The sequence below is a fragment of the Balaenoptera borealis genome (assembly GCF_965194805.1).
Source record: "Balaenoptera borealis genome assembly, chromosome: 12".
In the NCBI taxonomy this organism is placed as follows: Eukaryota; Metazoa; Chordata; class Mammalia; order Artiodactyla; family Balaenopteridae; genus Balaenoptera; species Balaenoptera borealis.
The window spans coordinates 109,325,461-109,351,100 of record NC_138869.1 but is presented as its reverse complement, the minus strand read 5'-3'; the positions used below and the strand labels follow the sequence as shown (position 1 = coordinate 109,351,100).

Here is a 25,640-nt window from a genome sequence, read left to right as displayed (position 1 = left end):
CGTGGTGAGCTGGAGGAAGGGGGGTCGTAACAGAGCCACAGAGCTTGGGAGGGGGTCTTTTTACTTTGCAGACGGGGTGTTTCACCAGCCGAGACACATGATCAGATAAAAATCCACCTTTGTGTCTTTTACAGGCAAACTTGGTCCACTGCTGATCACTCCTGAGGAGTGTTTCATTCACGGTGACTTTCAACATGGTTGTGTAGCATTAACGCCCGTTAGGTTACACTGCAGCATTGCTCGATTTGGAGAGATTTTGCCGAAACTGCCCTGTTTTCACGAGTCACGTCGGGTGCACCAGCAGGTCCTCAGACAGAACCCAGATCGCGGAAGAGGGTTGGGTGGTAGACTGGCGTGACCTCCCCATCGCCCACCCTCGCAGCCTGAGGGACTCCAGCGGACTGTGCCCGCATTAGCAAAAGGAGTTTGAGCAAAAATAAGCCTTTGGGTTCTCCACCTGTTGACCTGACGAGTCAAATGTATGTCGTTTTTTGACTAACCTGAAAGAAGCCAGCAGGTGCTGGAGGGTTCTCATTTGCATTTTTTCTCACAAAATCAAACTGAGGGCTAAATCTTGTCTCTCCACTCTGACCTTCCCACCCCTCCCCTCCCCACCAAGCACCACAGAGTTCTTGGAAGTTGTTATTTGTGGTGGTGTTTCCTAAATTTAGCTGATGCAGGAAGAATCAGTGGCAAATGGGGACGTTAAGAAAATGCATCTTCGGTTTAGAACCTGGATTTAAGACGTGTATTATATGGCACAACTAAAGGGCCACATTTAGCTTCTGGGGTGATTTTCCACAGTAGTTTCTTTGAGATTTTTGCTGCGGTATAAACAACCAAAAAGAGAGATGGCGGGAACCTCACCCTCTGGACCTTCCCTGTTTGGTCTTTTATGCTGATTTCCAGTTCTTAGTCCACAGACGTACATCAGGTTTTCCAGATGTAATCTCTTTATGGATATAATTTTGTACTGTACTTTTTCCCTTTAAAATGTTATTGGCTGGGTGAAAATTCTTAAATCGAGGAAAAATACTAATCAAAATGTATGTGCCAGGAACTGGGCTTGGCTTCCACGTACATGAACGATTTGGGCATCTTCATGGGCTTTCTCTGCACTGAGACTCTGCCAGGAGGGGCCCTGGAAACAGACAGTGAGGCTGTCAAACCTGGTATGTTTGTCCAAAAGCAATTTCAAGTCAGCAGTTGCCATCTGTTGGGTATGTGACCTTTAAGAGTGTGGCCAGACTAATTTTTTCAGAGTTTACCTACCTTTAGGTTTATATAAAAGTGCAGAAGTTGTCAAATTCATAGAGACAGAAAGTAGAAGGCTCCCAGGGGCTGGGGAGGGGTGGGAGCTAGTGTTTAATGGGGACCGAGTTTCCATTTGGGAAGATGAAAAGGTTCTGAAGACGGGTGGCAGGGATGTGAATGTGAATGCATTTAATGCCTGTGAGCTGTATACTTAAAATGGTTAAAATGGTTAATTCTATGTTATGTATATTTTACCACACCGAAAAAGTGGAGAGAGTGATTGTCTCAAGTGAGAGAGACTTTTTTAAAATTAGTATATAAGCTGTGGCCCTGCTTCTGATCAGGTGTGAGACAGTTCAAATTTAATTCTTTTTTTTTTTTTTCAACACTGTACTTCCAGTTCTATTTATTTATTTATTTATTTATTTATTTATTTTTAATTTTTGGCTGTACTGGGTCTTCATTGCTTTGCGCAGGCTTTCTCTAGTTGTGGCGAGCAGGGGCTACTCTTCGTTGGCGTGCACGGGCTTCGCATTGCAGTGGCTTCTCTTGTTGCAGAGAACAGGCTCTAGGTGTGCGGGCTTCAGTGGTTGCAGCACATGGGCTCAGTAGTTGCAGCGCGTGGGCTCAGTAGTTGTGGCTCGCGGGCTCTAGAGTGCGGGCTCAGTAGTTGTGGTGCACGGGCTTAGTTGCTCTGCGGCATGTGGGATCTTCCCAGAACAGGGCTCGAACCCATGTCCCCTGCATTGGCAGGCGGATTCTTAACCATTGTGCCACCAGGGAAGTCGCCAAATTTAATTCTCTTTAATTTTATGTTTCTTTTCTGGACTCAGAGTTTTTTGGGAATGTGGTGAAACTAGCTCTTCATGGGGTCTTCAGCGTACTTTCTCAAGCCGTGTAGTACAGCCCCCAAACATGCTGGTCAAAGGAAAAACGCAGTCTCTTCAGGGGTCCTCCCATGCACACCCAAGTTGCTGCTGGCACTGAACGGAATAAATGAGAAACCAAGATTTCTGATTATGTCGTTTCTGCCTGGATTTCCCGATTCTGGCCCCTTAGTGAGCCCCTGCTCCTCCTACTGACGTTTCCTCTTAGGTTGTAAATAGGCAGAAAGGAGTTATTTTCTATAACTGGTCTCCATTAGCTTCCTGGGAGAGACAAGACAGCTCTGAAGGGCTTGGCCTTTCCTTTGAAATGTAGAATGTCAACTAGGTTCTTCAGAAGACTCTTACTTATGATGTTTCAGAAAGAAAAGAACAGTGAATTTTAGAAATTGTACTTGAAACAAGCGAGAGTTTGATTCCTTCACTAGTCCTGAAATCAGAACCGTGGCCCTGCTTTTCAAGTACTTGCCTACGTATCGTTTTAAGTGTAATCTTTAGTTTCAGGCCCAAAGAAAGGCAAAAACCTTACTCTTGGTGGTTACTATGCTTGTTGAAACAGAAAACTGAAAATTATTAGAACTTTTGAGAATACGGACTTAGAAAGCTTTAACCTTTTGTTCAAGAAGAGCTTCTGGAATACTTTCTAAACTTTCTTTTCAGTCGAGTGGTGACTACCGCTTCTTTGAAAACCTAACAAAAACAAAACTTCATCCAAAAAGCGCTCCTTGGCAAATCCCACCTAACTCTTACTTCTTCCCTGTGTTTTCCTAATTTTTTTCCTACATTATGTCACATTAGTGTGACATTATGTCACACTAATTGATGTGTCACTTGGTATTGTGAATATTTAGTGTATATGTTTTTGGCCTCTTTCCTCCCTCCGGTTCCCATTTCATCAGTATTGGTGCCATTCTCAGGACATGTGAGGCCGTTCAAAATGTCATGTAGTCCAAAGAAATTGGTTGCTCTTTCTTTGTCCCTCGTAGAAACTATGGCCGTCTTAACTGAGCTTATTTTTGTACTTCACTGGGCACTCCTGGGCCAGCTCTCTAAGTTGAGAGTCTGTAACTCGACATTTATTAGCTCCATAAAAGTTTAATGTCAATTAGCTTTCCAGCAATCACTTTTTTGAAGCATCATGGAAATACTGAATTTTTATTTATTTAGTAAGAATTTTGTTTCAAAGAAGATAACTGATTTTAGGGTTTTTGAAAAAATATTAGTGGTAATATGAAGGAGGAAATACCACCTAGCAAATGCTATAGTAAGGGAAACATTGCTGCTATTTTTATTACTTATGAATTTTTCACATTGCTCTAGAATTTTGTCCTATAATAAGATGTTCTTTATTTTTTTGCTAAACTTTCCATAACTTAGCTAAACATCTGTCTCTCTGAACTCCAGCACTACAGAATGGTCCTTTGTTTAGGTCCAAGTAGATGAAAAATTCTGTTCCACATCATATTAAAACATCTGCAGAGCCCAGTCCTTTAACAATTTTAAGACTGTCCAGCTTTCTCATTAACGTTGAGGTCCTTCACGCTGCCAGCACTCTTGCTGCTTTCTGAATTAGTAATTAACTGAATTGTACACATGTGCAGGCATCTGAAGCCTTTTTTCAGGCACCTTATGTTCTGCAGTCTGTGGCCTCCAAGAAAGATACTTTTTGTGCTTTGTTAATGACTAAGCCAGGATAAGTAGACGTTCTTGGGTGGTGAGCAACTGAACCTTTTCGACAGTTTTGACTCCTTTCTTCACTGTATTTGCATAGTTTGTTCCCTTCTTATTGTAGATCACGGTGAGCTGCTTCTTAGCTGCGTCCCGCTGGAGCGTGTGTGTGCGGCGTGCCCCCAGCGTGGCGTGACTCTTGTTTTCGTGGTCACCAGACTAAGGCCTGGGCACTTCACAGTATTTTTCTTCCCTTGTACTATTCTTGTGATGTGATCTTCACGTTAACTGATTTTCACCTTGTTCTTACCATCCGACAGACATTTAGTAAGTGCCTGTGGTATACCAGGCATCATTCCAGGGAAGGTTATTAGTGCTGTTATTCCACCTTTGAGAGAACATGATCTTATATTTTATGTTTTCAGCGTCCTTCCTTTGCAGTAGGGGATCCCCAAACTTGTGGCCAGGAGCCCCTTTGTTCCTCCTTAAATGCGTCACAGATGGGAAGCCGTCATTGCCACATGCCCGTCCCAGCTAGTGAGGCTGAGGGGACCCACGTGGCCGAAAGGTGCCCCTTCACCCTCGGCAGGCTCGGAGTGGGGACACTCCTTGCCACCTTCTCCCGGTTTGCTCCTGCTGTGTGGCGCTGGCCTCTTTCCCTTCGTACATGAGGCACCACAGAGGGGAACGAGACCCCGTCCAGAGAACCCTGAAGAAGCAGAGCGCTTCCCCCGACACCATGCTGGCGTTGATGGTGGACGCTCTCAATAAGCTAAGAGCCATTTACCCTCCCCTCCTCTCTTCCTTTTCTCCATTTTTTTCTCTCCTCCTGACATACGGGCTGGGCCGGTTCTAGATTCTGCAGAATTAAGGGGCTGTCAGTCGGAAAGCGTGACAGGTGCTTTCACCCCACATTAGAGGGACCCACCTCAGCGTCGCTGACTGGCGAGTTGCTGAGACTGACAGTCGCAGGAGAAGGGAAAGTGGAACCCTGAGAACCCTTCGCGTCCCTCTGGAAGGGTTGGTCTGAAGGGAATTGGGGGAAGTGTGTGGGAGGGAAGCATTTCACAAGCTTCTGGGCCTGATCCAGCCAACTCTCACTTAAGAGTAAAAGGAAAAAAGTAAATGAGTCATTTCAATGGCGGATTACAAGGTGATCAGTGTGTGTCTACACCAGCAAGCCTGTTGGCCTCCGTGAGGGGAGGCCTGAAATGACTCTTTTTAACAGTATCGTTTCCTTTTCCATTTTCTTTCCCTGCAAATCAGGGCTGTCAGACCTCTCCGGGTTTGGAGGTGCTTTAGGACTTGAGGCAGCTGCTTCACTGTTTCCAGCAGAGCGCAAGGCCCGGAGTCCAGGGGGACGGGGACAGAGACAGAAGGGGACAGTGAGGTGACGAAGCGAAGCTTGAGTGAGGGACAGCCTGCTGCTTCACATTCTTCTCCCAGCAGCTAACCCGTGGCGTGTTAGCGTGTTAGCACGTGTGGCCCCATGTGGAGTGTTCCTCTGTGAATAAGTAGCAGTAAAACTCATCTTCTTGGAGATCCAAAGGAGCCTTTGTTGGAAGGTGTCATGACTGACTCAAAACTGAAAAATATATATGTACATACATACATGTACGTGTGTGTGTGTGTGTATGTGTGTGTGTGTGTGTGTGAAATAAGCAGGAGAAACGATCTTTCTGACCTCTCGTGACGGCGGGGGACAGGAAGGGGAATTGTGCCGCTCAGATCGTAGTTGCAGACAGCAGATTCCACTCTGAGGCACCTCAGCAGAAAGGGGCTTGTTAAGAGAGAGCCGAGGGCTATGCTCTCCTCCGAAGAGCTGGAGAGACAGGCTGCCAACTGCAGCTCGAGGAACAACACCCAGTGCACAACATATGACTGCCCACTGCGGCCTGCTGCCACGTCCGCCCAGCACTTCCCGCCTCTGCCGCCACCTGCACCTGCCGAGCAGGTGCTCTGTGCCCATCTGACTCTTCCCATGTCCTGTTTCCAAATCTGCCTCAAGTAGGTGTGTCAGATGATGCAATCAGGTCCCGAGTCTGCACCCTAACAGCAAAGGAGGTTGAGAAACATAGTTTCTGTAGCTTCTGTGTTGGAAAGTGGGATCCACAACGTGGAGAAGGACCACATGTTCCTCACAAGACTGCACTAGCAAATACAACACAGAAATTCCTAATGATATGAGTTGAGTGTAAAATTTTAATGACCAACTGCAAAAAAATTGCAAATAATTCTAGAAATAATAATTTTATGCCTTCAACTGCTAAGGGACTTGTGGTTGTCTGTACCATGATTCCACATATTTCTCCTTCTTTGACTCTCTTAGGTTGGTTACTTTTCTAGTTTCTGATATGTTTCCCCCCATTAATCATCTATGACCTGGTGGCTAGATTCTATTAGATTAGGCTATCAAGAGAGAAAGATTTAAAAGTGGTTTATTTAAGTCTTCATGAAGCCATATTCCTTCGCAAAGTTTGCTGAGATTTCTAGACCTTGTATTTTTCCTTGACATTGAAGACCTTTCGTATTATACTTTAAATCCCTCCAAAGAAGAGGCAACCAAGTTTTTAATAAAACTCAAATTTGGCATGATTTTTTTATAGTGTGAATTTATGCAAACATTTTTATAGATTTTTATAGTGAACAATGTGAAGTTCATTTTTTTTCAAATTGGGTCATCCTTTTAAAAAAATATTAGTTTGGTATGTAAACTTTTACTCTTCTGAAAAGCAAGCAAAATAAATCAAATTGTTTCCAGTGAGTGAAGCGCCTACCGTTGCATCAGTGAAACTGTAACTCTCCTCCTCCTAAGACTGTCATATAACATGTCATCATGGTAAGGTTTTTACTATCAGTGCTTCCTTTTTGGCCATTCAGGATCTTAAATGAAATAGATTTAAAGAGTAGAGTATTTGAACAAGCATCAGAGATGATAGTTTTGAAACTTGTAGGCACTTCCTGGGAAGGACTCAATTATCTCGCTTTTTTGATAAACCCTACAAACTAACCTACAAACTAGAGCATGAACATTTGTGTGCATGGTCATAGAAAATGACCAGGAACTTAACTAAGAGTCTTCCTCCAGTTCCTTGGCAATAGAAGATGAGTGAAAAACTTCTCCTTTTTACTTTTTATTTTTTGACCTGAGTAAATAGTTCCTTTAAATGTTTTTCTCCACAGAGTATCATCTTTTTATCTTATTTTATTTTTTATCATTCCACAGGGGGTTAAATACCTGTGCATTCCAGCAGCGGATTCACCATCTCAAAACCTGTGAGTTTTTTTCTGTATTATTTGGACATGTTAAAGGTAAAGGACTTCACATCATCAGAGCAGAGGGGCCTTGATGCACAGCTGCTGCCCTGCAGTGAGGCGGGGGGCCCAAGAGGTCGGTGCTCCTGGTTTGCCGGTCCTTCCACTGTGCAGCTCTGATGCTGGGGTGTGTATAAGGAGCCTAATTTTGCAAAGGGTGCCTCAAACCAAACCCTTAGCATGTTCACCCTCTCCCTAGAAGCTGTTGCATTTTGTCCAATAGAAACAGAATATGAGCCACAAACACAAGCCACACATATAATTTTAGATTTTCTAGGAGCCACATTAAAAAGTAAAAAAGAGACAGGTGACAATAATTCTAATATGTTTTATTTAACCCAATATACTCAAAATACTATCAATTCAACATGTGCTCATCATTTTAAAAATGAGATATTTTATATCCTTTTATTCATACAAAGTCTTCAAAATCTGGTGTGCTTTTTACACTTACATTCCATTCGGACCAGCGCCGTCTCAAGTGCCCAGCGGCCTCACATGGCCAACGGCCACCTGAGGGACAGCTTCCTTGGAAAGCTGGTCTGAGTTGAGAGACCAGGTTTTTCTGGTCAGGAAAGTCCTGCCCTCTCTTCCCCGCTGCTGAATACATCTCTGATGCCGCTTTAGCTCTCTCTGTCCCTCCAAGGAGAGATTCATAATCGCTCTCCTTTGCAGATTCCCCACAGTCATACGGGACCTGTGGGACTGGGCTTTGGCAGATGGGGGACAGGGGTTGGAGACCACCGAGGTTACAGCTGTGACACCACACTCCTCAGTGTCTGGAGGTGACACGGACTAGATGAAAGTCTTCCTGAGCCTGGATCTGAGCCAGGCAGGCTGAGGGGCACAGGAGCCGAGGACGTGCCTGTTCAGGACGTCCGGCGACCCGGCCTCTGCCTCGCAGACTCACCTTTGCTGCCTGTTTTAGGTCAGACACACGACCCTTCCAGAGTGACACGTTGCTGCGTTTCATCAGGGAAGAGGCTGTGGTGGTTGAGAATTGGGGAGTCCACGGGCTTGTCAGGATTGAGAACCTTCATGGTTCTCAAGCTTTATCGCCTGCAGGCCCGACATGGCAGCAGTACAGACCGTACAATCTTACCCCTCTGAAGGCTGTCCAGTACTGAATGTCAGCCAACCTTGGTTTTTCACTGCTGGAGAGCAGAGAAATCACAGGTTATGCAGTAATTTTGTGAGGTCTACCTGTTTGGAAAAACGGGAGGCTATAGTCAGATGGACTGATGGGGGAAAGAGTAAAGGTGAGGGCAGGGGCAGGAGGTGTAGAGTCAGACCAGGAAGGGGCAGGGGAGGCTGGACGGAGGGCCAAAGCCTCCTACCCAAAGCCTGTGTTTCCACAACAGCTCTCCATATTTCACAGAAAAAGTCAATCTTTAAGATCGAGGATGGTGAAGGAAAGGTTCTATAGGATCACCAGGAAAACAGTAGTAGCCTAGATCTGGAAGGAGAAGAAGTATCAGAGAACTTCCTTGGTTACTAGTCGTGTCGAGAAACAGAAGTGGTTGGAGGGCATGGTGTATACGGAAGGAAGTGAGCCACTGCCTTTCTCTCGAGACCACGGCAATCTTCTGCCCATGTTTTGGTGGCTATTTTTAGAATGGTTGCTCTGCTCTTATCTCAAACCGAAATTCTAACACTGTTGAACTTGTCGGTACCTGATTGGCATTCTGACCCTTCGGAAGAATCCGACTGCAACAGCCCGTGGGTGTTTGTGGTCAGGGCAGATGGCCACTCTGCTCGAACCGCCCCAGGACTCTTCAGCTTCGGTAGAGGCAGGCACGGTACTCCACGTCTGGGGCAAGGACCCTGACTCACCAGGTGAAGACGGCACTCAGCGGTCCTGCCCTGTGCAGACAAGTGAGCGGTAGACCCAGACCGCTTAGGGATCTCAGGTTCAAAAGCAGCTCCCTCTGCCTCGGGCCAGTCATTCTAACGCCCCTGCACTTCAGTTCTCTCATCTGCAAACGCCTGCCTCCAGGATTTGTGGAGATGAGACCGTGTGTGTGGAAGTGTTCTCTGTGACCTCCGAGCACTTTTGAAAATAAGAGTGTGATTTTACTCAGAGTGCGTTGGTGGGGCCTGAGAGTTACAGGAAGGGTAGTTCTGGTGCTCAGGAGGCCCTCACGGATGCTGGGAAGGTGTGATCCAGGGAAGGACGGGGACAGAGGGTGCAGCCGCCGGTCCCCTGACTTCCGATGTCTCCTGGGTCTGTTCAGATCTTCTGGCAAAACCAGCCCGAGCACAGTCAACCTGGGGCCAGAGGACTAGCTCATAAGATTTGAACTAGTTCTCTCCTGTCCCAAGTGTGTACGGATGTCTGGTTACGATGTGTGGTTTGCCTTCTTTCCCTTTCCTTGAATCTGGCCAAGAGTGTGGTCCAGCAGGTGGGTGCTGCGGCGTCTGAGCTTGGGGCTGGCGACAGGCCGAGCTGGGCAGTGGCCGTCGCTGCTGTTGTGACTGAAGCCCTGCAGTAGCCCGACCTGGGGTTCAGTTGGAAAAGGGGGTCCAGACCATAACTCAGCGAAAGACAGTTGTGCTCATAGGCACGTGTGTGATTCTTCAGGGAAACTTTTATTTTTGATCCATTAGTAATAGCAAAGCTTATATACAGGTAAGGATTTAGGTGCATAAATGTCCACGATTCTATAAATGTTTCTTGCTTTAGTGAAGTTATATCATGAAGTTAAGCTTGGAATTCGAGGGTACTTCGTATGTTAAGAGACAGCCTATGAAATAGTTTGAGTTTCTCTACCTGTTACAGATATTTCACTGGAAAGCACAGCGAGCATGCATTCGTGATACAGTGAGACGGTTAACGCTGGCAGGCAGAGCTCTTGACTTCTCTGTATCACCCACCTCGCTTTGGGTAGCTTGTATTTATTACTCACCAAGTAGTAGGAGCATGTGCCTTCAGTTTCTGTATCATCAGCCAATGTAGATGGTCAGGAGACAAATCCTCTAACTGCTCTGGAAACCCAGTTAGAACCAGGGGTCCTTCAGTCTAGCAGCTTTTACTTCCTGGTGCCTAAGAGTTCCTATATTTAATGACAAAAATAAATTCTAGAAAACTGTATTGCTTATATTTTTAAACTTAGTTACAGATTTTAAAAATTATTTCCAACTTTGGATATAACTTAAGGTTTTATATCCTAACTCTTTCCCCACAAATCCCTATACCAGCAGGAATTCTTCTTGCTAGTTATGCTTAGTAAGAGGGTTGTGACCTTTGGAGACTAACTGCGTTCGGTCACCGCAGACGCTCCAGGAAGGTCAGTTTTCTGTCTTGGCCGTACTCCTCACAAACTCCCCTCTGATCTTCCAGGAACCCGAAATGCATAACCCTGGCTGGAGACAGCAGTAACACATCAGAATTTTAGCTTGGTCCCCACTACCACCCCGCCTCACAAAGTCAGGACACGTGGAAGTTCAGGTCCTCACAGTGGCCACAACCCCACAGACCCCAGGCTGACGCGTTCTGCGTGATTTGCAGAATTGGAGGCGTCGTCGGGTTTACATCAAATGCACACCCCTTCTGCCAGTGGCCGACATGCAGTGGTTGAGTGAACTGAGGCTTCTGGAAATGTTTGCTTTTGCTTTCTGTCTGTGTTTCCCTGGGCAAGTCATTTGAACCTCACTTGTCTCCCCTGTGGAATACCTGTCTCACACGATTTCTGTAGCATTAGGTGAGGTAGTGCAAGTGTGTAAAGACACTAAGTGTCTCCAAAGAATCAGATTCCATATTTTGCCTCTTCGAGAAGGGAGTGTTAACGTGTCTTGAGAGTGAATGGTTGGAGGTATCGCAGCTTATTTTATTCATTCTTAGTTTAATGTTTATCAGATTGCTATTAGTATTTAGACACCATCAGGGGAGGGTTATCTTCTTTGTCTTCTCTGTGGCGCTGCAGCGTCACATCTTCGCAGCAGAAACTTGGTGACAACAGTGGCTTGAGAGTCGAGCAGGGTCTCAGGTTCCTGGGGTTTTTGTGGAGAGAAGAGGCACCAGAAATGCAGAGCGCTTGCCTTAAACCCTCCTTGCTTTATTCCACCTCCTGTCTTTTTGTGTGTGTTTTCTTTAGTTTAGCTCATGTCTTCTGTACTTCCAGCTCTCTTTTTCTCTCATTTACATTTTTCTTTATTTTTATTATTAAAAAGCCGTTTTGCAAGATCAGAGCTAAGTGGGCCCTGATGTGCTCTGTCCTGCTTCCAGACAAAGATGCACATACACACCTGCACATACACGACTCCTGAGGACTTTGCGGTCGCAGAATGAGAAATATGTGGAAAATGTGTATTGCATTTTTCATAAGACTTCACTTATTCAACTTAAAAACCTATTTTTTAGTCTTAGACTATGTCGTCCTTGCTTTTTTGGGGTGGAACTGCTCTTTGTGAAATGAGGTTGTAGCAGATGGTAGAGAGGGGGTGTGTTTTTGTTTGTTTTTTAAATGACCTTATTTGGCAAAATGAAAAGTACAGTACACACATTCCCCGCGACTTTTCTTTAACTGTTGACAGTGCAGGAAATGTACAAGTTGCGGAAGCCTGGACGTAAATGTGCTGAAGGCTGTGTGCAACGTGCTCCGGTGAGGAAGCTTCCCTCCCGCTCACCTCGGGTGCAGTGAGAGCTGCCCGGTCAGCGCAGGGCCTGGGGGGCTGGGCTGACTCTGCCCGGGAGGAAGCAGCTCTCTGACCTGAGCCCACCCTCCAGAGCCCGCACCCCGAGAAGACACGCCACCCGTAGGCTTTTTTTTTAAACATTCTTTTCTGAGGGAAAAAACCCCTAAGGTGCTGGCCTTTCCTGGTCTTTTTCTCCTTTGCTTTCCTGTATACATACTGCGCACACGTGCATACACACGTACACACACATGTTCATACTCTGATGAGGGGCAGGAGAAGCGGCCTGGATCTTGTGGCTTGTGCTGTCAGCGCAGCCTGGTCTGGCACTGCTGGCTTTGGGGTGAGCCCAGCTGCCCCCCAAGGTGCTGGGCCAGACCTCCCACAAGCAGAGTCCTTCCCAGCAGGACAGGACCGCCTCAGACCCCCCAACAGTGGGGACCACAGCCTCCAAGTCTTGCAGTCTTGGAGTAAGAAGAGATGGTCCAAACTCAAAAGAATGAGCGTCAGGTGGTGTGGCTCTGCTAGGTTCGTCCAGCGTCCTTTCCCGAAGGTCAGGAAAACCCGGCTGGTCCTGCTCTGGGCCTCTGGATGGAGAGGGCGGGCTGGGATGCACTGGCCCGTGGGGAGGGCCAGCACAGACTGCGGAGGAGGAAGGAGGGGACAGTGGCACAGCTGCCAGGCTGTGCACCAACCCCACGGAAGGGCATCTCTCGCCTGGCCCCCGTGCTCTCGGCGATTGTCGGCAGCCACGTGCGCGTGTAGGCGCGCGTCCTTGTGGACGTGCCCAGCTGGCTGTCCTCCGACAGAGCTTGCCCGCGTGTCTTTGTGTGGAAGTAAAGGTACAGCACGGAGATCAGGAATAGGGAACCGGCGTTCAGTGAAACAGCCTGTGGCGGATGTGCTTCCCTCTGGGCTTCTGCTTTGATCCAGGGTTGAGCAACGTGCGGCCCGGAGCCCCGGGTATTTCCCACTGTGGAGGAGGGGTGTGATGACCGGGCCAGGGCTTATGTCACGAGCTTCCCTGGAAATAACCTACCCCGGGAGCACTGAGCGCACCTACCTCCTGGCTTTCCTTGGAAGAGGCACTTCGAGGAGTGTCTGTCCGGCTTGGCCTCGTGCCCGGTCTTGCCCGTGAGTCAAGTTTCGAGGTGGGACTCTGAGCGGGCCCTCCGTGGGCATCGTTAAGCTCCTGGGCCGGAGCCCTTGTCCCAAAACAGTGATGGGCCGGAGCCGTCGGTGGGTTTTTCCTGGACTTGACGCCTGATGCAGACAGAGCTGAAAGAGGAAAGGCTAGGGGGAGACCCTCCTCACAGCTTCCTTGTCTGGGGGCCCCTCGCACACACGCTCTGGGCTCTGGCCACTTCGGATGTTTCCCTGCTGACCACACCCCACCTCAGTCTCTCATGCTGAGATGTGGCAAAACTGACCCTTGAACCCAGCACCACGCCTTATTTAGGACCTGGGTTTCCTCGTGCGTGTGGTTTCGGACATGCAGGTGTGAAAGGCAGGCGGAAGAGGTTCCCACCCAGGGGTTTCAGTAAAGGGGCTCACTTGTCATCTCTGCAAGGTGTCGGTGGCCTCCCCAGGGCCGACAGGTCCCCGGGACAAGCCACCTGCCTGGTGTAGCTTCCACAGTATGTTCCGAGGCCGTCCGTGCTCCCCACGCGCTCAGGCCGTTGTCTCTCGTTTCCTGATTCGCTCTTCCTTTGCTGGAAGGGTCTTCTTCCCACCTGTCTCATCTCAGACACAGCTGTCCTGGACCAGAAAGAGCCCCACAGAGGACAGGCGAGAGCATGGGCTGCAGGCATGGAGAGGCCTCTTGGGAACCCTTGGATACTGCAGTGTGGCCAGCCTAGGGTGCGGAGGCGTGTGCCCTCAGCCGCTAGCCTGCAGTTGAGATGGGCCTGGGTCCTGGGCAAACTGCCTAGCCCTGGACCCACAGTCAAAGCTGCCCACCCTCTGGCGTGTCTGCAGGGGAAACCACGAGGCAGAGGGTGGGCGGGCAGCCTGTAGCCGCTCCTCGGCCACTGAGTGGCTCAGTGTCTTTAAAACCGTTGCACTTGTTAACATCAGGTAGACAGTGCTTGGCTGTAAATAGCAGAATATCTGATTGACAGTGTTTTAAGTTATAAAGACATTGGTTTACTTCACTCCCTACCCAAGAAGCCTGGGCAGCAGCTCCTGGAACCCCCTTCCACCCCGGAGGCCTGCCACCTGTTGTCGCGGAGCGGCTGACGCAACTCTGGGCACAAGCCACTTCCCAGTCTCCTGGCAGGAAGCCTGGGGCAGAGATGCCCTTCCTTTTATCAGGAGCGGCCCCCAGCCCACAGCCTCCCCTTTACTTCTCTGTGGCCGGAACTGGAGGGAAGACGGGCCTCCGAGGGACTGGGAACTGCTGCCCGACAGCCTCAGGGTGACGGAGGAGACCCCCGCAGCCCCAGCCCTTCCCAGGCATCAGAGGAGTTCACCGCCAGCTCCGCCTGCTGAGAGACAGGATGGGCGGCGCTCCCCGCCCCAGACCGGACCTGTAGCCCCCAGGGCCACACCCTCTGCCCCTCCCTGCTCTGCTGCCTGGCCTTCCTGGCTTCTGCCTCATGGCCCTGCTCCGAGGTCTCCTCGGATTTCAGGATCACAGCAGGAATCTTTCCTCGCCTGTTTTACAGCAAGTCGGTTTGGCGGAGTAGCGTTGCGGCGCCCTGCTCACTTTGTACGTTTACACTGGGAGCGTTTGCCCCTGGGAAAGTCAGCAGAAGCACCCCTTGCCCTGCTCTATAGTCAGGTTTCAGGCGAGAGTCTAGAGTCTGTGGGTGGGACCCTGGCCCCTCCACACGTGGTGGCATCAGGCCTGCCACTACAGTTTCCTCTGTGCCAGCTGCCCTAATCCAGCCGGGCACCGGCACTTGGGTTTCTGAGTCTCTTCTGCAGTCAGGAGCTGCTGAGTCGGCTTCTCTCGCCTGAATTCCCCGTCCTTACTCCTGTCATTCCCCCTGACAGGAGACAGCGGTCCTAGTTTGCGTGGCTGGGAACGACATTTTATTCAGCTCTGAATCTCTTGCATCTTAGCAGAGTCCCTGCTAAGTAATCACTACTCAGTAGGTGTTGTGACTTTAGTCCATGGGCAACTTTAGGTGTTTTGCTGCTTTATAAGCCATTCAAAGGCAGGAGACGTCGAAAAGCACATACTCGGTGGTTCCCCTCAGAGTACTTGTACTTAACCCACCTACGCATCTAGAACGTGCTGGTGCGCACAGCTGGGCATGCACCAGGGGCGGGAGAAGGGGGCCGTAGACAAGCTGAGGGTCAGGAGAAAAGATCATGGTGTCATCTTCATGCAGGACCTCAGAGTTTGCAAAGCACGTTGGTATATGTTTCTTCGTCCCAGCCTGTGAGACATAGCTCCCACTTTCTAAGTGAGGTTAAGGGAAGCTAGGTGACATTCCCAAAGTCCCATATCCAGTGAGGCCGAGCAGGACTGGAGCTGCAGCTCCCCTTCCCCGGCCTGGAGGACGGGCAGACAGGACCTATCCACAGACTGTCAGAAACGAACTGGCCTTGGGGCTCAGGGAGCCCACACTGGGTGGGCACCTCCCTCACCTGAGCGGCTGGCGAGCAGGTCAGTGTACTGCTGAGTGTTGAGGGACCCAGACTGACCATGGGGCTGGGCAGGACCCACCCCCCAGCAAGTCAGTGGCGTTCAGTGAAACAGCCTGTGATGTCACTTCTCTCCTTTTTCCTCACCCCAGGACAAGACATTTCAAAGAAAGTATTCAATTCATCCACGAGTGCCGCCTGCGAGGTGAGGGCTGCCTTGTTCACTGGTACGTGTGCCCCTGCCGGGTGACCCCGGGCCTGTTCTGCTCACCTCCCCCAAACGCCCAGTACACACCCCACCCGACCCTGCCTGTTTGTTAGCCATTGTTTGCTTTTGTGCAAAGAGAACCGTACATCCTTTCTTTCCTTTTCACTTAGGATTTTCATTTTCTCAGTTAGGGTTCTGCAGGGACCGTTGAGGTCACGACACAGAAACTCCTTTTCCAGCCTTCCTCCGAGATCCCGTCAGAATATGAGCTCCGCCCAGTGTCCATGCAGAACACTGCTTCTTGCTGGAGAGTTTTGATTGCACGTGTGGGCGTTCAGCATTGCGTTACTGTCACACCAAAATGACCATTGTTTCTCAGTTTATAGATTGGAGCTTTTATGTGTTTTGGGCTTATACTTTGCTTTAAAGAGAACTGAATAGACTCTTAGAATTGAGCAATTCCTATGCAGCTATCCACCCGCATTCAGCTGCAGTCTGTGTGGTACATACGCATTCACCTGGGCACACATCGTGCAGAGAAAGACACAGAACTCAGGCACAGGGCCCTGCACCTGACACATCGCAGGCACTCAGGGAATGTGGGCCCTCGTTTCATCACTGCCCATTTTCATTTTACTTTTAAAAAGAGCGGGACATGCAATAAACACAAAGTGCAGGTTTTGTGACATTTGCTCGCAGTTGCCTCAGAACACTTCGCGGTGCAGTCAGAGCCGTTTCAAGGGGCTCTGGAGCCCTGTGCCTGGTGGGTTAGCACCTGCCTGGCTGCAGCCCAAGGGGATGTATTTTTCTTTAACGCTCTCTCAGTTTTTCTGATACACAGCCCGAGGGAAGAACCACTACTTGAGAGTGGTTTTTTACTATTATTTATATTTGAATATGTGCAGGCCTGATATTCTAGGAATTTGTGTCTCATACAGTTGTGTCAATCTGAAGACAGGCTTTTCTAAAAATGAGAAACTCGCTAAACTTCCCCATCTAAACCGTTGCTGAGTCTGACGCAGCACCACCTCTCTGTGACCACCTTAATTTGCATGTGCATTTAAAATCGGTCCCCTTACTCAGCCTGTGAGAGAAAATTGACCGTTATGGCCTGCAGAGCGTGCCCACGCTGGCACTCTGCTTATGTATGTGAAGAGGATCACAAAATATTTGGTAAGGGCTTCTGTATTTAATGAGTTTTTTAAGTTATAGACTTGGCCCTTGTATCTCTAAGAAAACCAGACTTTAAAAACGTGAGGCTGTCTAAATGGCTGCAGATCATAACTGGGTTTGCTGCTCAGATCCTGGACCCCTGCAGTCCCTGGATGTCCTTTAGTTACTTCGTCTGTCCAGGGAGATGGGACTATCTGAAGAGGGGCTCGGGCGCAATAGAGAATCAGAAGATGGAAGTGTCCGGAGCCGCAGCCAGTAGAAAACCAATAAAAAATGAGGCTGCACAGGCGAAGAACGCCTGAGCTTCTAGTGGCATAAAGCAGAGAGAGCTGGCGTGTCCTGCGTGATCGCCTAGTAACGTACTGGCTTGCTGTCCACGCGCGCTCCGAGGCAGGAAGGCTTCCTCGGTGGGTCTTCAGGGTCCCCGACCCTCCCCTGCCTGTGTGGTTCTTGGCCCCGCAGCCTGGCCGGCGTCTCCAGGAGCGTGACTCTGGTGGTGGCATACATCATGACGGTCACCGACTTCGGCTGGGAAGACGCCCTGCGCACCGTGCGTGCGGGCAGGTCCTGCGCAAACCCCAACCTGGGCTTCCAGAGGCAGCTCCAGGAGTTTGAGGAGCGCCAGGTCCGTCAGGTAAGCGTGCTCGGGGGCTGGGAACGCACCTCCGTCCTTCCACGCCCGCCCAGACTTGTGGAGGCTGGAAAGGCCCCCCGAGGTCGGCTGGTCCAAGGACACCCCTTGAGCCCCTCTGCAGTATCACTGGCCCCTCGTCCACCAGCCGCTGCGGTCGTTCCCTTTTCCCACCGTCCTCAGGCCCCATGGTAGCTTCTGTTTCTCTGTCTTGGGGTCAAGTGCCATATCCTTGGTCAGGCTTGCTTTCACGTTCTCAGGCCAGAACCTGGAAGAAGCAGTCATTTCTCTTGCTAACCCTAACCCTCAGAGCTGACTGCCCGATGCCCCTTGGCCCCCTGTTCATAGGGGCAAACCTGCACCATCAGGTAGCAGGTGGGAGTGTAGGGGGTGAGCTGTGTGACGTCCTGGTTTGTTTCACTTCTCCAGTTCCGCCAGTGGCTGAAGGAGGAGTACGGAGAGAGCCCTTTGCGGGATGCAGAAGAAGCCAGAGGCATTCTGGGTAAATACAAAGAGCAGGGGCGCGCGGAGCCCCCGCCTGGCGCCGGGCGCTGGGGTGGCCTCCCGGCCTCGCCTCCTCCGGCCTACGGCAGCTGCACCACGGAGACCTAGCCGAGCCCTCGGCGCCCCTGCCCGCGGACGGGAAGGGGTGTCCCGGTGGATCCAGGCCCCCCCCCGAGACCCCAGCAGCCCCACCCCCAGCTTCTGCGCCGCCCAGACGCTGCTGCCTCACACCCGTGGGCAAGCTGGGGAGCGTGCACGCGCGCGCGTGTGTGAGTGAGTGAGCGTGAGTTCTGAACGTGTGCGCTGCGGGAGCTGCCGTGAAAGCCACGCTGCCGGCATCGGCCTCACTGCCTTTCCCCGTGCGAGATCCGCTGGAAGGCACTTGGAGGTGGCCGTGGAGGAGCCGCCGGGCCTGCGAGCGGGCAGCGGGGAGGCCTCAGGGTGGCCAAGGGGGCAGCAGGGGCCCCCTCCGCCTTCTGAGGGCGGCACTGGGCCCCGGGGCCCGGAGGTGGCCGAGCGGGCCCTCCTGCGGCCGCCGGCCCTGCTCAGCCCTGCCCTTCCGAGCCCTGCTCGGTGTGTGCCCGCCTGAACCGCCGGCCCTTGGGTGGTGTGGGGCGCAGCCCAGACGCCCGCCCTCGGCTCCCCCGTCCGGCTTCCCCTCCTCCCAGCCTCCTGCTGTTCTCACTCTGGGGAACCCCTCGCAAGGCTTGCATGCACCTTCGGGATTTAGGAAGAAAGAGCAGTTGTTAGGCACTGTCACGGTTTGCGCTTAGAAATACATTTAATGCCTGAGCACTTATTAAGCACCTTCATGTCTGCTGTGGATTTGGGATTTGATCTCAGCTACCTCATTAAACGGTTTTTGAAAAAGTGTTTTTCATTATTCCAATCAACTCTGCCTCACGGTTGAAAGCGTTTGGTCACGATTGCTTTTGAAGCCAAAGGGAAAAGGATCATATCATTGGGCCACTCGAAGCTTCTGACGCGGGCTTTGGGAGCGCTTTGTGGTGGGTAAATCCGACGTCAGGCCAAGCCAGCTGGCCAGGCTCCACACTCGTGCAGGCCCCAGATGTACAGCAAGAAAGGAAAGCGCAGCCGCGGAGCTCCTCACCTACAGCCAAGACGGTTTGCTCTAAAGTCATGTTTTCCTTAAACCAAAAAGAAATGTAAATATGTTAACAGAAGAAGTATTTAGGAGTCAGCTTGAAGACTTAAATACGGGTACAATGTGAACGCCTAGACCTATTCCTGTAACCTGAAATGTTGTCCTAATATCGGTCGCCAGTAACATTCTTTCTCCACAGCCACCCCAGGGATTCTGAAGTACTGCGCCTCTCTCAGAAGACTGTAATGTACCTGAAATATTGCAAAGCCAGAGTTTAGGTGCTGCCCAGAAGAAAAGCAACCAGAGTTCATTTTTCAGTGTCCAGAAGTAATTTGTGAACTCGCCTGTTTTCATTTTAAACAATACATATGCAATTGTGTCATCATATGTTGGGAACTACGCGTCCTCTTTGACCAGGGAAGGGTTTTTACCTAATTCCTCTGCTGCGGCTCCTTCTTTGCCCTTAGCCCTGCTGCCCCCAGGCCATCTCAGGGCCCTGCTGCCCCACCCGGTGACCCTGCGGTAATCGTGGTTGCCACTCCTGAGGGCCCTGCTGGGCACACCTGCCCCTGGGGACTGTCTCCTGGGCTGTTTCGTCCTGGGGTCTCGCCTCCACCACACGTGCATGCATCTGGTGAAGGGCAGCTCCACACGCTGCGCCCGCCCTTAGCTGGGGTGTGGATCCCACTTGCTTCTGCCACGGGCGCCACGAGGCACGTTCGGAGGCTGCCCCCGGCAGTGACGCTGCTTTATTTTAAGGCCACTGCCTTCCTCCAGAAGGAGGGTAGTGACGGCAGGAGACGTGAACTCCTTTCCCCGGGAGAGAAAGCGGGTCCCCCGCTTGAGCAGAGGGAAGTCTGGGGGGTGCACAGGGCCGTCTCCCAACTCCGCTCTCAGCTTCGACGTGAAGGACACTAGCCGGTGTGAAGAGCAGTTTAAGTCTGTTTCCCAACGTTCTCTCGTCGAACTCCAGTGGGGGAAGAAGGAAATTTAACTTTTTACTTAAAGGAGAGGTTTGACGGGACTACAGGAGCTGAGGTGTGTGGGCTCGTTGGCTGAAGGAGGCTTGACCTGTGTGCTGTGTCTCCAGTGCCTGGACGCTCCTGGCAAGGGCTCGGGGCAGGACACTTTGTGCCAGAACGGCCCCTGATGGGTGTGGGATGACGGGCATCACGATGCTTACACTGACTTGACAGGCCTACCTGGGTGAGGAACAGGTGATCCAGGTGGAGGTGCCAGGCCTCGAGGCCCTGAGGTGTCTCCACTGCCCACCTGTGAGGGCGTGCCAGGGGGCATGAGGAAACAGCATGAGGGAAGCAGGGTTTCTGGCGAGGGCCCCAACCCTGTGGGCTCCCCTGCCCCTCGTGGCACCCACGACGATCACCTAGCAATCGGTGCTCTGCAGGTCACGAACTGTCACCTTGAAGCTGTATAAACCCACAGAGAAGGTATTATTTCATTCACTTGAGGCTCAGAGAGGCCAAGAAACACACCAAAAGCTAAAAATGTTAGTGCTACTTTGCCTGAACCTGGGTCTTTTGATCTCAAATCAGTGTGCAATGTGAGAGGGAGGGGCGGAGTGCCCTGGGCTTTGCGCTTAGAGGTTTGTGAGGCTCTGACGCCAGGGCCCCTGGGAGAGCCAGCACCGCTGCTGTGTGCACGGCTGTCCAAGCCAAAGCCTCTGCCTGCTCCCCCGGTCTCTCGGGGTTTTGTTTGGGGCCATGGTGGGCGGTGGCCAAAAGCACACGGACGTTGCCGTTAGGATGGTATTGACCGTGCTTAGACGTTAGAGGCAGAGGCTCCTTCTCCGAGACCAGAGCAGGTGTTCAGGTCACGTGGACATGGGGACGGTGAACCCCCCTGCCCCAAGGGCTTTGCCGTGTTAGAGGAGGGGGTCGTGGCCCTGGCAGTTTCTTTAGGCTGTCTTTTCTGTGATGTTCTTTGGACACAGGTCTGTCCAACCTGGGTCTCAGGACCGTGGCCCATGGTGGAGGAGACCTGCACTGTCTCTCTTCATTCACTCATTTGCCAGTTCGCTTGAGAAATGCTTATTCATCCCAGCAGGCGCTCTGGGACTCAGGCAGGATGCACAGACCCACCCCTGATTCTCAGACTAGCTTGGTGGGGTTGGCAGTTAGGAAAACTGGCGGTTACAGAGCAGGCCATACGCACTGGTATAGGTGCTCCTGGTGCTGTGTGTGGGGAAGGGAACCGAGAGGCCACTCCAGTTTGGGTGAGGGAGGTCGTGTCCCAGGACGGCATCTCAGAGGAGGTGGTACCTAGTCGGGGCCTGAAGCATGAGAGCTGGAGTTGGCTGGCACAGTGGGTGCGGGGGAGTCCTGGCAGGGGCGTGGCACGCGTGCAGGAGAGGCCACAGTCACTCTGGGTGACCAGAGCAGGCACAGGGGTGGGCGCTGATGAGAGGTGCAGACAAAGCTGCAGAAACAGGCAGAGGCCCAGGCTTTCGCTCTCTGCTTGGTACAGTAACTGGTCTCCTCACACCAGCCCTGGAGCTGACCAAGCTCAGAGGGCGGGTGCCCTGCAGCTTCCCGCGGTCTGGTCCCCAGGCGTGGAGCTTTGCAAGTGCGTGGGTGCCGTTTTGCGGGCACGGAGTGGGGCTTGCCGAACGTGCTGGGCAGGAAGGCGCCACGATGGTGCAGGGGAAGGGGGCCCACGCCGGGGGCCTGTCGGGAGGCAGCAAGCACGGCCATCCAGGCGACAGTCGTGGCGCCCAGAGCGGGGCTTTGGTGCGGAGGCGAAGGGGCTTGAGGGAGAGTGGGGAGGGGGAGGCCGGTGCCCCCAGGACCAGAACCCCTGAGGGGCTTGCTTCCCCGGCCGAGGTGGGGTGTGGACTCTGGCAAGTCGAGGGCAGACTGAAGGGGCCGCTGGCCAGAGGCGTCCACGAGGCTCACCCCCTGCTGGCACCCAGCTTCGCGCCCCAGGGTCTCAAGTCTGTCCACAGACCCGGAACAGACTCCCAGGCACCATACTTGTGACAATTCATGTCCAATCCAAATGTCCAGTTTATTAATTTATTGTGAAAGATAAAACATTAGCTTTATGAAGACTAATTTTATCCCCTAACTAGGCTGTCTTTCATTATCAGATTTTTGGAAGCCAACATGCTGTACACCTTAACTTACACAATGTTATATGTCAGTTATATCTCAATAAAGCTGAAAAAAAAAAGGAGTAAAGCATCTTGTAAGTTAGTCCTGAGGTATCTCCCTACGCTCCTGGATGTGGGGCTGAGACCTGGGGGCGGGGTCTCCTGACGGGCGTGTCCCGAGACGCGTGCTGCTGCCATAGCGCCCGGTAGCATGTCTGCAGCCTCCGGCCTCCTACGTCCCTGTCCTCGTCCCCAGCAGCCACCCTGGTACGCGCTCCCTCTGCCTGAGCCGGTTCTCTGACTTAACTCACGTCTCTCAGAGCAACTTTGTTAACCTTGGGCTTCTCCCTGGGGATAGGTTCCCACTGGGGGCTTTTTTATGTATGGGGTGCTGGTTCTCTCCAGCTTCTGTCTCAGCAGGGGACCCCACTTCCAACTTCTGGGGCGGCTTCCTGTTGCTGGTGCATGAGACAGCCTACAAATTCCAGGGACTAGTGTGCATGCGTGTGTGTGCACACAGCGGTGTTCTGTTGTCTTAACTTTTATTTTAGAGGACTCCTGAGCCTTCAGAGGAGCCATGTGGGCAACGTCAAGGGGCATTGGGACCTTGGGCAGCAGAACCTGGGCGCCCAGGGAAAGTCAGAGCTGGTCACGACAGGCTGCCCTGCACACCAGCATCTAGTCTTGAAAATAGGGAACATGCTAAGACTCAATATCCTGTGATCCCACATTAGGTGACCCCTCCCATCCTGACCCTGCGTTATTAATAATTTTATCGAGAATGTGCTTTCAACACGCTTGTATTTATAGATGTACTTAACAAGAAATCACCAAGACTTCGGAGGGAAGTTCCTCTTCCCTTTCCTTTTTATTGCCCAGAGAAAGGGAGGAAGAAAAAAAAAAAAAAAAAACGGCCTTTGACTTTTCCCCGGAGGCTGCAGAATGTTCTCTGTCCCTTCTGAGGATTTACTGGGGCCTCGCTAGGCCCCCAGCTAGGACAGCCAGGCTGTCAGGTGCTTGAATCCGGTGACACCGGCCGCATTTCACAGGGACGCTTTGCTCTCTTGTTTCCTCCCAGCTGCAACAATGGGACGTGATTATCGCAGCCAGGACCAGAATTAGCATTCTCTTCTGCAGCCTGGGCTCCTCCAGCTCGTCGAGAGGCTGCAGGGCTGGTCTGGGCTCACTGTCGGGGAAGCGTTGCGTCCGTGGCTGAACGAACACCTGCAAGTCTGGTGTATTTTGGCTCCAGACAATTATCAGGAGTTAACAGTCTGCAGTTCATTTCCTGAAGCTTCTGGTTCAGTTGTGAGAGTGGGTGTGTAAAGGGCTCTGTCAGCCTTGACTGAGCACAGGCCGCCGGTGTTCTGATCCAGGCGGTGTGCTGCGTCTACGGGGATGGGATCAGACCTGAGAACGTCCTCTATACCAAGGCCTGTGTAGGAAAACTAGATGGGGCAGGGGGGCTGCTTCTGGGGGAGAACAATCCCTTCTAGTATCGATAGTTCGGGACAGTTTTTGGAAACAACGCTGATCATGCCAAGTGCGTTTTGTGAGCTCGACCCAGGGAGACACATCAGCTCACGGGGGTCGGGGCCTGGCCCCCCGGACACTCTCACGATGAGCACGTGTGTGGTGGGACCTTGACGTGTGTGTCCCTCCGGCCACAGAGACGGACAGAGTCCACTTGCCCCCAGACGTGGCCAGACCAGCACAAACAGGAACCGTGCTTGCTGGCGAGCGGCCCTGCCTGTCAGTCAGCTCTGGGTTTCCCCAAGGCACTGATGGGAGGAAGACTTTTTGGAAAATAATAATCAAAAGGCCTCCATGTGCCCCAGAGAAATGTCACCTTCTGCTTTGCAAAGGGTGTGCCCTTCACGGCAAGAGGCCACGGGCGCCCAGCTTCCTCAGGGCATCCAGAGAGGCCCGCCCCGGCTCTGCCGGACGCTCCCTTCCCCTTGGTGTGTGGGAAGCACGCGGATGCCAACAGGAACAGCAGGAGGGTGTGAGGTCAGGTGCATCTCAGGTGTGCTGCGCGGTGGGCCCTTCCCGCGGCACAAGGGCCCCTCCTGAGTCATCCGCGGCTGGGAGCTCGGAGCTGCGGGTACCGACGTGCAGCTCGGGGCAGAGGTGGTGCCGGGCCGGGAGGGCGCAGCCGAGGCCTGGACCCGTGACCAGGTGGCCTGGTAGAAGTCCGCTGCGACCCCAGTTCCCTGGAACACCTCGGGAGCCCCCGAGGAGGCAGCCCACTCCGTGGGGACTTCTTCTCAGACCCGCATGAAAGAAACTCCCTGGGAGGGATGGGCGGGGCTGGACGGCACCCTATTTGGTGGCGCACAGGTGCGGCCAGAGCCCACCTCGCGGCCAGCCGGGGTGGCCCCTCATGGTCTGGGAAGGCCCCTTTGCCCCCCCCCCCATCTGGAGGACAGGACAGGCAGCCTCTGGACGGTCAGCAGTCACTGAGCACTTAGTGTGTGATGGCCCTGAATCCACATCCTCTCCACAATCTTGTCACATAGGTTTTACTTTTATCCCCAATTTTCAGGTGAAGAAACTCCAGAAATTCTAGAGAACTTGCGTGTTGCCCAGTCTCAGGCCAGAAAGTGGCAGAGTGAGGCCTGGAGTCCAAGCAGCCTGACCCCACTGCGCTAAGGTCCCTTGTAAACGCCAGCATCCCTGGGGGAATGCCAGTGGGTGCGGGCATCCGTGCTGGGGTTCTCTCCTGAGGTCGGGGCTCGTGGGGAGACTGAGGAGGAACACAGGTGAGGCACGAGGGAAAGCCTTTCTTCTTCCCACCACATCCCCTTGCGTGGACGCTGTGTCCGCCATACGTGCCTCCACCGGGCCTTCCTGATTCCGCCCCGGGTGGCGGGCAGAGTCCTGGGGTGTCGTGGCGCCCCAGGAGGCCCTTTGCAGGAACACAGAATTGGACCGGAGTGGGGTTGGTGCTTGGAGCCCAGCACCCGAAGCAGATGGTGTTCTGTCCTCGAGGTGCAGCGTTACACAAGTTGAGGGGCTCCGGGAGGGGGTGTGCAAGGAGCCCAGGGAGTTGCTGTTATTCAGCTCAAATAACTCAGTGGAGACCCATCAAGGACAGAGGCAGGGGAAGCAACAGTGGGTGTTGAAGGAACTGGGGGCCTCCTTCCGACTTTGGGGCTGAGGGCAGGGCTGGGGGCAGGGAGGCAGGGCAGGTCTTCAAGAAGTACGGGGAGGCTCGGGGCAGAAGAAGTTTCCCGTCCCGTGTCCTGTCCTGACTCCCCAGACCCAATGGGATGCTGGCTGGCAGGGTATTCTGCTCGCTGTGGGCCAGACTCCTTCCTACAGGCAGCCCTGGTCCTCAGCATGTGTGGGACGGAGACTCCGTGATAGGAAGAGGAAATACCACCGGCTTCCAAGAAGTATCGGTGTCAGCAGCTGATGCTAAAAGTAGTTCTGAGAGAGGAGCCTGGGTTTTCCTCCAAGCTTTGCCCCAGAAGCATGCTGTCGGGGGCTTGGCCTGTGACTCACCGCTTTCGTCTTTAAAACGCATCCTAGAAGCACCCATGCCTGCCAATGTGCCCAGT

At 52.3% G+C, this 25,640-nt stretch overlaps 1 protein-coding gene across 3 annotated transcripts in view; it reads left to right on the top strand.

The window, feature by feature from the left end:
* Nucleotides 1-19,355, top strand: part of DUSP22 (dual specificity phosphatase 22) — a 47,285-nt gene extending 27,930 nt beyond the window's left edge. Inside the window, exons 4-8 of one of the 3 annotated variants that reach the window (XM_082346630.1) lie at nucleotides 7,033-7,082; nucleotides 15,500-15,574; nucleotides 17,191-17,362; nucleotides 17,789-17,861; nucleotides 19,168-19,355. In XM_082346630.1, the coding sequence (XP_082202756.1) occupies nucleotides 7,033-7,082; nucleotides 15,500-15,574; nucleotides 17,191-17,362; nucleotides 17,789-17,861; nucleotides 19,168-19,214 (417 nt within the window). In that variant the 3' untranslated portion in view covers nucleotides 19,215-19,355. Of the gene's footprint in view, nucleotides 1-7,032; nucleotides 7,083-15,499; nucleotides 15,575-17,190; nucleotides 17,363-17,788; nucleotides 18,734-19,167 lie in introns of those variants that run through there. The other 2 variants (XM_082346629.1, XM_082346631.1) reach the window with 2 other exon arrangements.
* Nucleotides 19,356-25,640: the final 6,285 nt, after the last annotated feature.